Source organism: Eutrigla gurnardus (assembly GCF_963514095.1).
Source record: "Eutrigla gurnardus genome assembly, chromosome: 3".
NCBI classification, from domain to species: domain Eukaryota; kingdom Metazoa; phylum Chordata; class Actinopteri; order Perciformes; family Triglidae; genus Eutrigla; species Eutrigla gurnardus.
The window spans coordinates 24,876,228-24,895,138 of NC_139917.1; the positions used below are offsets into that span (position 1 = coordinate 24,876,228).

Sequence of the window (18,911 nt, forward strand, 5' to 3'; positions counted from 1 at the left end):
GTTGCCTCTTTTTAAAAATAATTCCCTCCTTTTTGTGTGCTGACACCATTTATTAGACCAGTCAAGGTCGTTTAAATGGGCAGAAGCTTGATTTCAAATAGCAAAACCTGGCACCGACTACTGTGCAAGGTAAAAAAAAAAAGCACTCCTTTTCACCTTCAATTTCACTTATGAGGTTGTAAAGTCGCGGACCTCAGAGAGCTCAATTATTCAGCGAAGCCACCTTGTACAAGCAGCAGGTACCATCTCACACTGTGATTGGTCCTTTGGAAAATATGTTCTTTAACACGGTGCGTGTCCTCAGGTGGCGCAGCCACTCCTGAAGCCATTGTAAAATGACAAAAGAGCACCTATGACACCGCTTCACATAAATATTTATGTGAAAACTGAAATTACCTGTCACAGTACTTTTGTGTTGCTTAGCAACCACACTAAGCTGCTGTTCAAGAACTCGTTTGCTTGGCGGAGGAAGAATAAGAACATGTTGTTTTTGAATTATTATTAAACAAAGATAAGATTATTTATTGAATAATGTGTAAAAAGGGATTTTATTAAAGCAATAACTCAACATGTTGCTTTAAGCCTTCGAAGCCTCGCGTGACGCATAACCTCGAACCTTATAGTTCGCCTCATTAATATGAAATTGTCATAATAAGCACGTAATATTTACCTTTCTGAGTAAATTGTACTTGCCAGAGTAGATTTAATGCAGCATATGGGATACATTCATACCACTTATTATATTTATTATGTAAAAGCTCATCTCCTCAGAGCAAAGCAGGGCTAGCTGGTCTGTTATCCCACTGCAGCCATGCCTCCACATGACCCCGCCCCCAAGCAGTACAGCTGAATTTACTGCAGAAGAGGATGAAAGCCTGGCTGGTGTTTCCCCACACCATTTTAGACACTGAGCAAGTACATACTTTTGTACTCCAAAGTAGTTTTTTTAATGAATACTTTGACATATACTTATTTGGCAGTATTAGTACTTCAGTACAGTTTTTGGCTACTCTCCCCACCTCTGGTAATCAGCATTTGAAATATTGAATTATGGACAACTCAAGATTTCAAATGGTGATTCCTGCCACGGAAACATGACACCGTTACCGACATGGAGTCATAAGAACTCCACAAACAGAGTTTCATAGGAAAAGAGATGATGAGGCTACCTTCATGACAGGTTGGGCGAAATACTTGGCGCTCCAATCACACAGGCCCGTCTGGAGGGCGGCGCTGATGTAGTTCCTGTGACCGCCGGGCTCGTCACCATCCTCCGCTGCCTGGACACACAAACGGACATATCAGCCACTCAAACGAAACCAAAACAACCACCACTAACTTCAACTTTTATGAGGTTAAAAACTCAGACAGTAGGGTGTTCCTCTACCTGCTCGGGTCCCTTGTCAAACATCTTACGAGTGCGGGGGAACTGGTGTGAGTGGGGCGCCTGTCCTCCCAACGTGGGGGTGTAGGGAGGTCGTGGGGCCGGCTGCTCTCTGGCAGGGGGTTTGGGCACCTCGTTGGTCAGACTGGAGCTGCTGGTGCTGGGCATGGGAGGAGACCCACTGGACCAACAGAGACATCAACATGAGGACAGGACAGTAAGTGGCAGGACGTACACACTATACGCTTCTCTTAGTGTCCACGGGGTAAAGAAAATATGATACTACATTTATTTTATATACAGAATTTGGTATTATTTACTTTAATTTTATGAAATTTACGACAAATAACAAATCACAGATTTGATTTACAATCTGTAAAGCGTGGAACATCCAAAAGGGTAAAATTTAAAGAAACCCTGAAGGAGAGATCCCTCACCCGGCCTGGTGGATGTGCGTGCCCTTGCTGGTGGGGCTTGCTGGGGCCGACTGGGTGAGAGACCCGGAGTCCAGGATCCTCTGTGGCCGAGCGTTCATTGTCGCCTGCCAACAAAGAAACTTTGGGTCAATTCTCCATAGATTAATCAAGGCATCCCACTGGAAAAGTCAGAGATTAAAAAGGGAGGAGAGGACAGGATTAGATGATTAGAAGCGACACCTAAATCGGGACGCTCTTCTCACTGTATCAGTGTGAGAAAAGTGCAGCACCTTACAAAGTTTGCCTGAATTTCCAGAACTTTATCCCATCAGGCGGAGCAGGTAATATAACCTCTTCATTGTGAGTTGTCTAATGGCTGCTCACGAGGGAGGGGGCAAACTTAATAAAGACAACAGAGGCAAAGCATCACTGATGAATAGCAGAGTCGTTGTTTACGCGAGCCAGGTGGAGAGAAAAGTGTGCAACGTAAATCTAGTTAAAACAGGCAAACACATTTTTACTAGCTTTGATTTTATTTCTATGCTAATTAGGAAAATTGCGGCAGGTATCTTTTGTTTGTGTTTCTAAAAGGCTTCGAGGGAGGGGGGGCGAAAGTTTTTAATGCAAAGTCTTCGCATATTCAATCCACTGCAGTCCTCGGGTTAGCTGTTAGCGCTTCATTAAGAGGCAATTGGAAATGGAAAAAACTAAGAAAAAAAAACTGCAGTAAAACGGCCTGACATGGTTATTATGGAAATAGCTCAGTAACTAATCTAAGTACCTTTTCTACTCAAGCACGAGATCAATACGATGGGAAGAAAAGCAGATAAACAACTTCAGGATATGCTGATTTTCTTTGACAGAAAGATGATTTGGTAGCAGCTCGTCTTTCAAGGCGGCGGCGGTGCACGGCGGACGCCTTGCACAGAAACTAGACATTTATGTGGCAAAACCGAGCTCCACACTGCAGCATTAATCCTCCCGCAGCTCATATTGAGAGTCAGAAAGAGGTTGCTGCAAAGTGCAGCTGTACACTAGTAAAAGCTCAAACAAAAAAAAGGATCTTTAAAAAAATACAAACAACACACAAGGTGGAATGGTGGAATTCATCCTGTTCTGCATTAAAAGGTCACTCGGTTTATTCCCTCAACAGTCAGTGTGCTTCCATTAAAAACCTTGTATTTTGTTAAAGAGTTGCAAGTCACCACATTTGACCAATGATGCATTTCTAGCCTTAAAGGGACAAATACACATTTCACTTTTTACTTGTAGTGCTATTAATCAAACAGGATTGTTTTCATGTGAGTAGCCTGTCTTTGTTTCCCTTTATTTAATAGCTTGTGGTGATCAAAACACCTAGAAAGCAAATTTGAAAACCTCAAATGTGATGTCTCGTGACCTGGTTACTCAAGGTTAATCCACAGACGTAATTGTGAGCAGTTTGATAGGAACTATTTTCTTTCTACTGAACTACGGCGTGAGATGTAAACCTGAATGGCGTCCTGGGCTGAGCTGTAACATGAGCTAACTCAGTGGTGCTAGGCGAGTTAGCGGTAGCGAGCATAGATGCATGCTTACTGCTGTGTGGTGATATGACTATATGTATATATTTATATTCTCACACCAAAACAATCTAGATTAATACATAGGACTACAGATGAGAGGGGGTTTCCCAGCGCCCCTTTAAGGAAAGAGAACATACTATATACCTTTTAACAGATGCCGGTATGAATGTGAAGTTGCAAGCTCATCAGTTAAAACAACTCAATTATGCAACACGCTCATGGATTATACATTAACATTTGCAGATCATCAACATGTGGTAAACAAACACCATGCTAACGCAGGAAGCCACGCGTCTTATCTGCTGACAAGCTTTCCAGGATGTGTGTGTGTGTGTGTGTTCTACGCTTGGAAACAGCTTGCTCCCACGTGTTTACCTGCTTCCTCAGTCGTTAACTGGAAAGAGAGTCAACGAATGAGTAAGAAATGAGTGCGTGTACACAGACCACGCCATTAGCGAAGGCTCTGGAAGGACGCAGGCGTGAAAGCCAACGGCGGCTTAGAAAAAGCCTCTGTATGTTCCTGTTCAATTATTCAAGGGAACAGTGGCGTGATGTATGATGATGCCATGGAAGTGGTGAAGGTGAGATGGGATTGGTCAAGGCAGAGGCGGTGGACTGATGGAGCTGATCCACATGGGGTAAGTATGTGAAATCAGATATCTGCTGCGTCAGCTGAGGGAATTAAGATGAATCAGGCGTTTCAAATCATAATCTCCCGTCATGTCGACCCATTTTCTTGTCGAATCAACAAATTATGGGGAAATAAAGTAGACAGGAGAGTGGAACCATCCCAAGGTGCAATCAAATATTTAAGGACTTTCGTTAATGTTCTATTTAACTGCACCTCCTTGTCAAGTGGAAACAATTAAATAAAAAAAAGGTAATAAACCATCTTTTCTCCTGTAACATTACCAGACAAAAAAAAAATCGGGCACACGTGACTGTAATAGACCGAAGGCTTTAACCACAGCATCATGCAGCAAGAGGGGGTTGTTAAAAAAGCATTTAATGCTTTAATCATCTGAATCGCAAGTCAAATTTAATTAGCTGCTGACCTTGTTCACTTTGTTTCAAATCAATAGCATTTGACATTTAAAACCTAATTAAAAGCACTGGATTCCCTGCTAACGTTAGCACTCGCATATTTGGGATGGATGTTCTCTGATGAAGCGGTCTCTGCTGATTGATCTGGAAGAAACCATTCATGTGGGCTCCTTCTATGATAACTTCAGAAGGTAAGGCTTTTGTTAATTGTCATTCTTTTTTTTTCTTTTTTTTTACACGTGCCCAGAGAAGACAGGTAGAGCTTCAATCCCTCATCACTGTTTTCATGTATGACTTGAAGGACATTAGTGACACGTGGAGTATCAGCAACTTTGCTGCTATGATCACCAATGTGAGTGTGATCTCACAAAGAGAAATCTCCTAAACTAATTCCAGTAAAGTCTCAGATAAATCAGTACAAATCCAAGTCAAATTAATCGAGACAAGTCAGAGTCAATCTCAAGTCAACAGAGAGAAGTCATAGTCAAGCCTCAGGTAAATAAAAAAAGAAAAGGGCAAGGAGACAAGTCAAATCTCAAGTCAAACAATAAGAATGAAAATGAGATCTCAAGTCAATTAAGATAAGCCACATGTCGGGCCAATCAAGACGTGTTTAATTAAATCCAAATCTCAAGTCAAAGGAGACGAGTCCCGTCAAATTAAATTCAAGTCACACTTCTTCATTGAATGTCTTTCAGGTAGAAGGTCTAACTCTTTATTGTTAACGTTTTATTTGCATCCCGTCTCGAGCCTAAAACCTACAACCTTTCCTATTAACAGACCCTGAAGATGATGCAGAAGGTCTGGGGCAGGTCTTTCTCTGTTTCAGTCTTCTCCCTCGAATTATAGAATTGCTGAAAATACATTGGTGTCCAGATTTTGGCAGTCAGACTAGAAAATGTAATAATTATGACATTACTTTTTGCTCCATTGACTTCAGGTGTGCAGGTCCAAATGACCAGTAAAGAAGTGTGTTGTGGCTCCACGTGGACAGCACAGCGTTAGCTCGTTTAAGGGAACTCCAATGTGTTACATTGTAAATCAAGTCCTGTTGTTCTTTATTGCAGTCCAGCGGGGAGCCTCACTGCAGAGAGAGCTACTGCTCTCCAGAAGGTAACTGAGGGGACAATTGGTGTTGGTGGTAGGAAACGCAAGACATTCAGCCTGAGGGCGAGGACGGGTGGTGGACCATAGTGGTTATTATGGCTCCTTAAGTTACGGCAGTCTCTTTGCTGCGCTCCGCTCTGCCAAGCCTGAGGGAGTCGTTGGCTCTTAATTGCATTTGCACACAAGTAATGGCCTTTTGGAGAAAGAAAATGCCAGTGGGTGGGCGGGGCGTGTGCGATGGAAAGATCTTTTTCACCGCATAACCATGTGGCAAAAAGGACTGACATGGAGATAAAAAGGCAGGAAGTCAATTATTACACCCCCATCTTGTTACACTGTAAAAGAAATGCTGATAGAATGACGGATGGTGAGAACGGCAGTCTTTAAATCTCAGGTTCTCGATATTTATACCCCGACAACACTCGTAACAGTAAGCTAAGGCTTGAACATTAAAGTATGATGGAGACATGCGTTCTAGTGGAGCTGCAAAGGGGAAAACAAAACCCACCTTGTATGCTATGCTGTTGAGGACCTTCATGGCCAGATCCGACACTTCAGGGAAAGGGTCTGCAGCGAGGTGGAGCAGCACTCTCCAGATCTGAGTGTAAACACTGTTGAAGGACACACCTGGAGAGGACGCACAAAGCAAGAACACATATTTGAATTTTTCTGCAGATAAATTCTGTTCCGTAGTACAATCAGAGTGCGAGACATATTTTGAGTTTATGTACAGTCCTCTAAAAATCAGCTGATGGAGGCACGTGGGATCAGTTTCAGAGCATCAGATGGATGACGATGAAGCAGAGGGTGATCGATGAACAATAAATTAAAAAAACTCGACCAATCAGATTAAACTATGTACATTTTGAGGGGCAGCCCTCGTGATTACACCGGCCCATACACGTGACGCTGGTGTGACCCTCTCCCGTCCGAGCTAACCGCACATCATCTCATTTGCGTCATGCTCCAAACAGCTGGCTCTCCTCATCCACTGGAACTCTGTCACCTTTATCATGAATACACATGAACAAGTCTTTCCCATCGTCAGGTGGTTTTGCTCATCAGAGGTGACGATTTTCTCGATTTCACTCCTCAGTTTATTTATCGCTCTCCCAACTTGTGATTTTTAACTAACCTGTGACTTCTCCTGCCATCTCTTAGTGCGAGCAACACGCTCCTCCTTTCCTGCGCACCCTCCCTAATTTGTGGTTTTTACTTTCTTTTCCACGTCGTCTCTGCAGTGCGCCTCCTTCCCCGCTGCTGTGCTTTTTTTCCTGCTTTGCCCCCTTTGTCTGTCAGCTTCAATCTGTCGCCGTTCTCTTCTCCCTCAGCCAGAGGGACTCTGAGCGGTAAAAGTGCTGCCATTTCTCATTTCTCCCCCTCATTTCTGTTTCCTCCCCTCTTTCCTTCTCCTACTCACATCTTACCATGCAGGTGGTCCTGTGAGTTTCACCTGTGAGGATGACCACTCATTTCATTTCCTTTCATCATCTCCCTGCTTCCCTGTCCTCACTTTTCTATGAGGTAGACAGGTCGAGTCCTCGAGTGGAGAACTCCTTTGGGTGCTATGGAGGAGTAGGAATCACTGAAGCTTGGGTCTCTTATAGCTCCTCTCCAGAGAGTACCAAGAGGGTTCAATGGTCCTAAGCTTCAAAGACAGGAGACAAAGGAGCAGAAAGATACAAGAAGCCTAAGGAGAAATCTGGAAAAAGGTGATGAGCAGAGGAGCCAGAAGGAGCAAACGTGGAGGGGAAAAAGGGACCAGGGAGGGATACCATATATTCAACAAAGATGGGGCAGAAAGGCAAAAAGAGATGGAGAAAGACGACAAAGAAGGGGGAAAAACAGGAAACCAAGAGAGGAAGGAAAAGGAAGATGAAGGGAGTGATGGAGTTGAAGAGGTGATTAGGCTGTAGCCTGTGGGCAGGATATGATTAGCGATGGCTAGCCAGCGTGCTACCTGCTGCAGTAAACAGCCAGTTGATAAATGTGAAATATGGTTCCTTTCCCATTTAACTGTCACGCTGCATTATGAGTGCACACAAATTACCCTTGCTATGCCTCTACACAGTCCACATGAGGGAATGTGACAGCTGGCATTACTCACTGGCTGGAACGCTGCACCAGTGACTTGTCCCGACTTGACACGAGACTAGCTCACAGTGGAAATGGATGTACAGTAGTAAAGATGTTAATTATTGGCTAAATGAACCACTGCATCATTTTTTTTTTTTTTTATGGCCTCCTCAATTTTGGCAGATGACATAAAATACTTTTAACACCGCATAGCGGTTTTTGGAGCTGTTAATGTTTGAGGCATAAAAAATGCATCAGAATAGTTGAAAGCAAAGAAGAAATTCCTCTGTAAGGCATATTTTAAATACGTGTCATGGCAAGATGTGAGCACCAAATCACATCTGGACGGGGCGAAATGTAAAGCAGGAAATGTGAAGCACGGCATTCATTTGGATGCTTAATGGAGCTATATGCCACTCCAAAGCCCTTTACAAGGCGCTGGCCTGTCCACTATATAAAGGAGGGAAATGTACTCAGTGTAAGTCAATACACAGGTTTTATTTTGCTCTTTCTCAGCACTCTACAGGACGGGCTGGCTGACCAATAAACTTTTTCACTCATTCGGGGAGAAAGAATACAAAGTGAAGTGTTTAGGCTCGATTGCATCGGTATAGAGAGAGACTTCACTTGGCTGGGAGACCAAACAGAACGGCCCAATACATCAAACTATGACTTTGCAATGATAAAAGTGCGGGGCTGTCACACCGCCAGCCAAGTGAACCTCAGATTGTGGAAAAGTGCATCCTCAAGAAAATGAATGGATGAATGAATAAAAAGCAATGGGACTACTTTTTTTTGCTCCAACCACCATCAGCTGGTCAAAATGTTAATCCAGTAAAATATCTCAACATCTACAAGATAGATAGGAACACAATTTGGTTAAAAACGTGTACAAAAATATGTATAACAAGAAGAGGACGAAGGAGGGGAACACAGTACAAAGGTAGCAGAAAAAGAAACGGTGCCCCGCAGCTGCTGCATTCAGCATTTATGGTTTCAATTTCTTTTAGAGGCGATAATACAGTGGGCATTTTATCTCTCGACATTTGCTTCCGTTTGTTTGCGGTGTTAAAACATCAATGTGATAAAACTGAGAACGTATTCCACTGTATTTCCAAGAAATGAGACACAAGTTCATACATTTTTCAGGCGAGATGAAAAACAAAGCCCTGGGGGGTCTTGTGGAGAACACTTCAAACACAACGAGAGATAAATGAGAGCAAATGAGAGCACACGAAACAGCAAAAAAAAAAAGAAGAAGAAGTCAAAATGACAAGAAGGTCTCGGGCGAGTTAGATAAGTGAAATGAAATGTAGTGACAACGGAAATCTAAACGCCCAACAAAATGTGGAACCCGACACTCATCTTGCATTCAAGTATGTATTCCAGCGATTTCTTTACGCTCCTGAATAACGCCAGCAGCGTCCGTTCATCTGCTCGGCTTGTTTATACATGCAGCACACTGCGAGGAGGGAGTTACTAACAGGCGCGCTGGGAGGCTGGGATTCTTCTCAGCCGTGGCGGGGGCACAGCTTCGTGTGCGAGGGGCCAATATGTCTCAACCTGTTTCCACGGGGACCTCGTGCCAGCATTAAGAGCCCACCACCAACTGGAAAAAGGTCTAACCCGACATCGAGTGCTAAATTTGTCAGACAAGAAGGGTAATTAGAGCAAGCGCGGTGCCAAGCTGTTCTCATTGTTGGTTTTTTCTTATCAAACATTAACTCCCAAGCTTCCCGTAGTACCTGCACCTTAAAACAATGAATCCTAAACGAGGCAGAATTGTAGTTTGGGTTTGATTCAATCTGGATTATTTGCTAAATCGCATTTTATAAAATGTCCTGGTGTATCCTCCCATAAATAAATAGTTGATCCCCTTTATCTTTACTTTGTCTGTGTGTGAGAGAGAGTATAAAACAAAGAGTGTGTGTGCAACTATGCAGATTCACGCAGCAGTTGTGTTGAATTTAAGGAAATTGGTCCAGTTTCTCAAAGATTGAATAATGTGGCATTCATTTAAGGAGCAAGTCAGAGAAAAAAAAAAAAAAAAAAAGAGAAGGATATTGTATTATAGTTCTGAACCTACTTTCATGCTGAGTCAAATTCACCGTTCTCCAGAGTTCAATTTACTTTTCCATTTGATTTTCCATTTGGACTCATTTTGCATCCGACCGGGCAGAAAATCACACACTGCGTGTGACAGGACGGCTGGGAAATTACACGGGTGTTGTAACTTTAAATGCGGCAATGGGGGCGGAGGGGGGAGAGGGGGCGGGAGGAAGGGAACCCCCCGTTTCACTTTCCCCCTTTTCCGAAGGGTTGGGTGTAAGTTAATGGTTTTTCTACTCGCACACAAACTGGCTGTCAGGACGCATGGTGGAGCCCGCCAATCACCGGAGAACAGGGGTAAGTGAGCGGGTTCAAGTTCAGTGTACGAGGAAAAGCACTTAAATGGCCTCAGATGGCTCACAAAGTCTAACGGCTCCTCCTCTCCACTGTCCTTTACACATCTGAAAAGCTTTTTTACACTTGTTCTATTCTAGGACTGGGAGCGATCTCCTTGCTTTGGGGATCTTGCCATCTCTAGGGGCAAGCTAAGGTCCTTCCTCCAGTGCCATCACGTTCTCCTGGTCATATATTTCCCAACGTTTTCTCTCTCCCCTCCCCGATCTCATGGGATGGCAGTTTCAAGTGTGTGGAACCGTGCAACACTGTCGCAGCTACAGTCTGCAGCCTGCTATAATGATCCAATGGGGCAACTCACGGAGGCTGCCACCAGTATGTGATGAATATAACATGTGTATAGTCAATTCCAAAACACAAGCTGAAAATGGCAGTGGGCTTAAATGTATAATATTCACAATTTATAAAAAACTAAACAATGTTTAGAGTGATAGAAAAGTAATCCCTCTCCCTCTAGAAGTGGCAGATATAAAACAGTGTTTGACTGATTAGAACGGCTTGTTACATCCTGTGTGTTAGTATGTGCATGTGCTCCAGTGTTGCCCCTGCTCCTGTATGTTGCTGTGACCGAGTGCAATGGTGAGCTAAACACACACTCATTCAATATCCGGCAACATGGCACCTTCCTGCAGGGCTGTCGGGAGGACTTTGTGCTTTGGATCAATCAGAAAATAATCTTTTATTAACTGACCTATAAGGGAGTTGAGTGAAGAATAGGAGGACACCCGTCTCATCTTGTCGATCGTCTCGAAGGAGAGGATGTACTCGTCGTTGTCGGGGCTCCCCAGGGTGCTGCTGGCGCTGCTGCTGGTGCTCAGGTTCCCAGGAGAGAAGGCTGCTGGTCCACCTGAAGGAAGAAACACACACACACACACACACAAACCCTCAGATTCGATCAGCAAAGAACTTACAAGCATTATAAATGTAATGCAAGTTGAAGAGAAAGGAGATGAGGCTCTTATTTAGTCTAGAAAGCACTTTAGCTGCTGTTGAAGTGCTGTGTAAATAAAGTTTACTATTGTTATAAAAAAATAATATCCAAATCAACATTTAACAGTGTCTAAGCAGTCCGTGTTGAGGCTGCATGCCGACACGAGAACTGGCTCATAACTTAATTTCAGCTGTCAGGCCAAGTCACCCCCGCTGTAACTCTCCTTATCACCCAAACGTTGCTCTTGACTCTTACAAAGCCAAACGCCATGCATCCTCCAACGTGATGCAGGCTGAAAGGTAGAAATAGAGATTGGTAGAAGGTGGAAATACGCTCCGCTCTGTGCTCACTGATGATAAACGCCGCTGCACATTGGAATAAGCACTCAGGATATGTGAATTAGAAACGCTGTCAGCAGGAGATTAACAGTAACAAAATGGTGATGGAGCCTTTGACCCACTGAAGGTATTGCAGTATTCATTTATTTGCATGGAAAGGAAACTGCTGGAATAAGTTAGTGTTAACACAATCTGTACATTTCATGTACAGGGAAATGCAACGGGCTTGTCAGTGACCTTGACACGCTGTCGCTATAAAACAACACATTTTGACAGCGGATCGTTTTTGAAATATTGCAGGAAGTATTGGAACAAGAAGGAGCTGTGAACTGTGAGCTGAACAACATAAACGACTACTTTCACCGTTCCCTAGGCTTGTGTCGCATGCTGCATGAAATCAGATCATGGTTGCTCACAGAATAATATGGAGAAAGGTCGATTCCTGACTGACTTCTATCATAAAAGGACAGCGGTTTGTTTTGTTGCCCCCAGTGTTCTGGGACATGTAGTATTAAACCCCGTTTGCTGTCATCACCAGTAAATGCCAAATCTTAAAGGTCACCCACCATAACATTAGAATTTCATATAGGAATTATGAACGAAATCGTTTTTCATGTTTTAAGTGAACACTGGTGATGCCACCACATCATGCAAACAAATAACATGAAATTATCTCTTCATTTTCCTCACAGTTAAAGTGTGTTTGTGAAGCAGAGATAATTGCACTGTGCTTGAAAACCAATGCCTCTGTTCAGTCAGATAGGATCAATTCTGGACCCAACACACCATATTTTGCCATATTAAGGACCATATCAAGCCAGCAAGGGGGAATGGAAGTGCAAGTGCACAAAAAAACAGCGATTCAGCACTGGTGCAACTTACCAAACTATGCCCTAAACAGCATGGTGCCAGAGAACTGATAAAAAAAAAATCTAATAATAAAATATCACAGTTCAGTAAGCTAGCCATCTATCAGTATCCATGGTGACAGAGGTTCCTTGCTCATGATTGAAAGTAGAAACACGCCACAGTGTAAAAACCCCTGCCTCCGTTTGAGCTCATTTTCAACAGGCCTCCAGTTCAGCACCAAGGACAGCTCCCAGTCCCCACTGGTGACCAGGCACGGCTTAGCCAGGTCTCCACCGAGATGAAGAAACACCGCAGAGAGTTGGTTGTCCCTGCCAGCGCCCTCCTTTTTCGGTGAATATGTGATTAATCATAACCTGCAGGAATGTCTGCAGGCGCCTCACATCCACTCCACTCAGTTAGAGCTGTTCCCACCTGGCTGTGGATTTAGGGTCCCAAAGGCCAGCTGGAACATATATAATAAGTCTTTTATTCCTTATGCCATACAGGCATTGGACACAGAATGTCTACACCAGGGATCACTTGTTATCCTGTTTAATCATTTATAGAACATATTTGCTGTTCCCTGTCCACGTACTTGTTAATATTTAATGGTGTGTTGTGTCGCATGTATTCTATATAGCCTTGCTGCAGTTGAGAGAAGCCAAAGACAAATGTCCACCGAGGTGGAAAGTCATGTCAATCTATTCTAATCTGATAACAAGATGGAAGTTAGAAGATTAGACGGTGAGTCTGAACAGCAACGACTAGGAAACCTGAGGCCAAAATCATTGAGGAGCTTGATAAAGCAGCAGAGGGCTATGATAGGAAGGAAAGAATGAAAGATGAGTGAAGGGATTCAGAGCCAGGGCAATTTGGACACTATAAGTAATTGAAACATACGCCAATTACAGACATTGCATCACAGGCTGGTTCGCTGTCTCTCACACATAATACGCACAGAGAGGAAAACAGATGGAGAGGGGAGGAGGGTGTCAAAGGAGAACCTCCTTCTCTTTAGGAGCGTCAGTCGCCTCTCGTCAGTCAGTCAGTCAGAGACACAGATCTCAGTCACATATATAGCTGCTAGAAGGTGTTTTCCTCTTCTCTTGAAGCCGGTTGTGTGTGATTAAAATCCCTCGCTGTCGTTTTTTTGACAACTTTATGCACAGAGCATCACGTTGCGTTCCCTAAAGCACAGAGAGCTCTGCCTCGTTCAGTCAGGAGAATCCCCCCCCCCCCCCCCCCCCCCTCCCCCTTTTCATCCGTCAAACTTTCCACAAATTAGAATGTCGATAAACATAGCTTTTGCCGACATGTAAAATATGAGACCTGGCTTTGTCAAGATTGTATCAATCTCCTCCTCAGTGTCACAGCGGCCATGACCACCACACACACACACACACACACACACACACACACACACACACACACACACACACACACACACACACACACACACACACACACACACACACACACACACACACACACACACACACACACACACACACACACACACAGTAATGTCTGTCTGAGAATAACTAATGTTGATGTATAATGAATGATGTGGGATTACTATTCCGTATTTCATGGGCCATTGGGAAATTTTAGGGAAAAAATCCCTGATGATTTCAAATTCTGATGCCGTCAATTACCATGGTAACGGTACAAAGCTCTAAAGAAGTCTAGACATTGGTTAACTGAAGCAATACACTCCTCAGTGTTTGCTATATTGATCCAGACGGTGGGGATTAGCAGCTAGCAAATCTGTTGTTCTTCCTGCATCCAGTGCCCTCGACATCTTTAATGAACTACATTTACCAACAAAACTGATTGGACATCAGCATAGACTTTCCCTTAAAAAGGATAGTGGAGCCTGAGGCAGGAAACCTACAAAAGAATCTTGAAGAAAAGCCGTCATATTTAACTACTATCAAATATCTTTTCATGGGTACTGCTGAATATAGAGTGGCCTCCACAGCTGTACGCGTTTCTTATTGAGGAGTGTCGCTTCATAATGAGGTGATAGCGGCTCGGCATTGCTTTGGGAACGGGCCAACTGAGGAGGGAGTATCATTTTGGAAGCCAAGATTTTGATCAGGATTATTACACCACTAAATTGTGCAGTTATAATAAACGGCCCATGTGTGTTCTGGCACTTCTCCACAACACACATTTGTAAGAGATGGGTGGCAAGACGACAGACATTTTCCCAGTTAATTCTGCATGTGAGCGCAGGATTGGAATAACTAACAGGCCACAAACTGGCCGACCGGTCACATTCTCTCTGCTGGTTGGAAAACCTCGTATTAATGCTCAGGAATGACAGAATGGAGAAGTAAGCCAGAGGGATGCTACTTCTACGGCCCAAAGCTGGAAACCTAAAGAAATGTTCTTCTTTGTCTTCATTCAGTCCTCCTATAGATTCATCTATATTTCTGCTTCATCTTGTTTTTCTCTCTCCCATCTGCCTTATTTTCTCTCAATCGATTTCCCAGCACACTCCCCTCCCTCTCCTACCCTCTTCATTGAGGTTGAGGTTCTGCAGGCTTTTGTTCAGGTTGCGTGCAGTGGTGGCAGCTCGGATGTTGGTGTAGGATCGAAGGCGTGGGATGGCTGGGCTGTCCCTCACTGGAGTCAGGTTACCGGGCTCTGCATGTAAACACGGGAACACCTACATCAGACCAGAGCCAGGATAATCCCAAACAAGTGAAAATAATCGTTTCCATGAGGCCTATGTCTATAATAAATGCCAAAAACACAAATGCTGGAAAGTTCGGTTGAAAAAAGAGATACAGCGTACAAACAACTTCCAAAGCTTTCTTTAAATGGCCTGCATTGTTCCAGCCTGCAAATATCAACTCTCTGTGTGTGTGTGTGTGTGTGTGTGTCTACAGTACCTGCAGTGTTGGCTGGTGACGGCACTGTGTAGTTCTTCTCCTCTTCTATAAACTGGAGGGCAACTGTACAGAAGTTGCTTTCATATTGGACCACCAGGTGACTTAGTGCTACTACCAGCTCCTGTTATATCCATAGGAAAGAAATGATCATTTAGTTTCATCATTTATGATTTTCTATCACTTCATTCCTTTATATCTTCGAGCCAAAATAGCATCATTCAGGTAAACATATATACTACTACTATAATACTTTGATATTGCTTAAAGGTTTAAGTTAACTGAAGTTCAGTTAAGCTATTTTTAAAGTAGTTGTGACTCATTTTTTAACAAACAACTCCATATTTTTTACAGAGTATTAATATCTTACAGTGAAATGTAGAGAGCTCTGACCCAAATGCAAAGCTTTATTTACTTGCTGCCTAAATTACCACACCGTACTCCCCTGGCCCAATTCGTTGTCGAGGCTGGTGTGATGGATCCAAGTATTAAACGTCATAAGACTAGACATTTAGAGCCGAAAATGAAAGGAGCAGACTCCGACTTTAGTAAGTTGTTATTAAAATTTCACGGGTGAGCTTAGATCGATTGATAGTCGATTGATGGGCACTTTAGACAAATCCGACCTGGCCTGAAAGTCAAATCTTAATCAAGTCGTGATCGTTAGCTGGATGCCCACGGAGATCAATGTGGTTTCGGCAGTTAATGTAGATTGCGCTATGAGGATCATGAAGTATAGAACACACAGAGAGACGAGCGGTATTGATCCTCTCACCTAACTGTCAGAAAGAAAGCAAATGGACTTATTGCCTCATTTTTCTTAACTTCTCCTTTAAACTAGTCTCCGAGGGCCATTTGTGTTTAATCTAGATAACAATCCTCTTACCTGCACTGCAGTGGAGTAGCTCTCAAGGACAAGTATTATTTTCTTATATATTGGAACCATACTTTCTACTTGCATGCTACATGAGTGTCTTACTAATGCTTATAACACAGTACACACGATGAGAGTGTTTTTGTGCTGCAGTGACCTTGCGGACCACGGGGCTGCCGTCGTTGATGAGCTGCGCCAGCATCATGGCCACGTTGTGGTCGATGGTGGTGGAGTGGTCCGTCCTCTCAGCGGAATTTCCCACAAACGTCCCCAGAGCGAAGACGGCCGCACACCTCACCTGCAACGGGGGCCCGACACACACATCACATCATCGCTTTCAACTTCCTTTTTCCTCTCGGTTCAATAAAGATGGAGCTGTTGCGTTGACACAATTTAAATCTTGAGGTTTTTTTTCATGCCTTTCTTCATTGATGCACAAGTCGGTGTTTTTGGCAGACAACAAAAACGTTGGAATGTTTTGTGACAACAGTGGTTGAATGTTTTGGAGGTAATTACGGTGCAATTTTCTCTCAGTGCATCACGATGAAATGTACCGGAGATGATGAGCACTGTGTGCTCCAGTGAGCTGCTTTTTGTCACTATAACTCATTACTTTCTCTGCTCGCTTCATTCCATGTTTAATCCAAACTTGCCGGCGCACGGAAGGATCTTTCCACGAGGGAACTGAACTCGACCAAATTACAGCACGACAATGAATATTTAGGTGTATTGTCTATTACAGGAGAAAACATTCGTTTTGTTTATCGCAAGCATCGAGATGCATCACCGCCGCTCCTTTCTAATCCTGTGATGCCATTTACACAGATATTGTCTTCTGCTTGTGTGTGTGTGTGTCTGCAGACCTTAGTTTCAACCCTACGGCCGAAGCAGCCGTCTGTCCAAGGGAAGGAGGCTGCTACGGCTGGAAACAGATGTTCCTTGCGAGTGCATGTGTGTGTGAATACATGCAAATATGTGCAGTGTGTGAGCGAGGGCACCAAGTGTCTGGGTGAACTTCAGGCCAAACTCTGTCTCGCCGTCCCTCTGGTCCACACACACCACCCAGTCTGATGCGGACCGGTTTTAACACACTTAAATGGTTTTGCTCTGCTCCATGTTTGTGTGTGTGCTTGTGTCCTGCAGAATGTCGATGTAGACCAGACAATTCTTAGATATTTTTTTTTTTTTAAGAGTGTGATTTTGGTCTTGTTTTGAATACAAAAGATTTTTTGTTGAATGTTATGGGAATTTCCATATATTTTGTGTCTAAGACAGAAATGGAGGCAAACTTTTTTTTTGTATTGAGTAAAAAACAGAGAAACAAATGTCTTTCCGTGTACATGAGATTGGTGTGATTCTTGAAAAAGGAAAAGGTCATCTCTTAGTAGATGTGTGTAATATGAAGGTTTAATAAATGCAATCTGCTTTTATCTCCCTATCTTACAAAGAAAAATCAAAACATGTAATCATAGTTGTCCATCTGCAACTTAATCATTTGCAAAACAAGATAATGTGGCTTCTTGAATTGACAGTGAAACTAATGCTTTTATAAATGTACCTGAACTCTGGTAGGAACCTCTCTCACCTCAGGGATGGGATCCGACAGCAGAGTGTAGAGCTTCTCGTGGGCGCTGTCCCGAACTCCACACCACCGCGCCGGGTCGAAGTTCTGCCAGATGCGGCCCAGGCAAATGGCCACCCACTGGCGGAGGAGGGGGTGGGGGTCCGACAGCTGCTCCAGGCAGTTGGCTATTAGGTTGCCCTGCAGACAGGCCTCCTGGTGATGGGAGGAGGAGAGTTGGAGGAGAAGGAGTGATGCAGAATGAAGGTGGAGAGAGACGTTCAGTCATCCATATTTGCACTTTGAGGTTTTAATTGGGGGGGACGCCTACGTACGTTCAAGGAATGTAATAAGATTTTAAGGACTGTGAGGTATGAGGTAATAACAGTGGCCAGGCCATTTGTGTAAGACATAATTTCCCACGAGTCACCAACTATTAAAAACACACTGGTAGTCAACACTTACCTGCCAGTATTTCCTTTTTAATAAAATGCCAAGATGTGCTATCAGTCCGAACCATCCGGAGCAACACAGAGGCTCCAGGCTGAGAACAGCCGGGCGCGTCGTTAAGTCAGTTAATCATCACTAACCTGTTACCTCACACTGTGATGGCCAAAACCATTACGAGTGCAGCAGAAGGACTTTATTCCTTTGAACCCCTTCAGCCCTCTTCAAATCTATTCTGAAGGTAATTGGTGGATATGAGGCCGTCTCTATTCAAAATCATAAAGCACATTTAGAAACTTTCCTTTTGATTGAATCAATTTGTGCAGAGCATTAAGTACTGTGCTTTTCTTCTTTTCAGTTGCTTCTTGTCATGAGGCAACACACAACACACAGCACCTCGACTGACTGCAGGGAGTGCTGAACTAACTGCCAAAAGTAAGAAAATGTGTTACAAAAATAAAAGCCTGGTTTGGGCGACATAATATATGTTTCGACAGCATTTAATTCCATCAGTACAGCAGAGCTAAGTTGTCCTCACCACTCCGCTGCTCCCAACTTATAAAAAACGACCAGCACTTTAAGACACTGAGAGGCTTTTACTGTTAAATATGTAACTTATCTGTGGTGTTTAATTAATTCCAGTCTGTTCTACTTTGCTACTTTTCTCCCATCTGTTTTAAAACTACTGTCACTGAAACTCAACACTTCCTGGGGAAGTTTCACATGAAAATACCAGGAAAAGCCACTGCAAGTCTTCACCAAGAAATCAATGGAAGTGTTGAGTTTATTTGTTAATTCACCTGTTCCACTTAGCAGATTTTCCTATTGGTGTTATGATGCTGTTAATAAAAGAATAACACCTCCAGTTTAGATGTTTTATGGTAAGGAATAGAAGGAATATAGACTTGTCTGTTTGGTTTCTTCTCGACATAAATAAAGGTATTTGTGGTAAACAGGAA

The 18,911-nt window shown here is 43.4% G+C and overlaps 1 protein-coding gene across 4 annotated transcripts in view; it reads right to left on the minus strand.

Moving 5' to 3' along the window:
- rptor (regulatory associated protein of MTOR, complex 1) overlaps positions 1–18,911 on the minus strand; it is a 126,564-nt gene that overhangs the window by 23,884 nt on the left and 83,769 nt on the right. For all 4 annotated transcript variants that reach the window (XM_084006434.1, XM_084006432.1, XM_084006433.1 and 1 more), the window contains exons 17-25: positions 17,530–17,721; positions 16,102–16,242; positions 15,074–15,194; positions 14,694–14,825; positions 10,747–10,902; positions 6,025–6,143; positions 1,822–1,925; positions 1,388–1,565; positions 1,170–1,280 (exon numbers count right to left, since the gene is read on the minus strand). In XM_084006434.1, the coding sequence (XP_083862560.1) occupies positions 1,170–1,280; positions 1,388–1,565; positions 1,822–1,925; positions 6,025–6,143; positions 10,747–10,902; positions 14,694–14,825; positions 15,074–15,194; positions 16,102–16,242; positions 17,530–17,721 (1,254 nt within the window). The remainder of the gene's footprint in view (positions 1–1,169; positions 1,281–1,387; positions 1,566–1,821; positions 1,926–6,024; positions 6,144–10,746; positions 10,903–14,693; positions 14,826–15,073; positions 15,195–16,101; positions 16,243–17,529; positions 17,722–18,911) is intronic.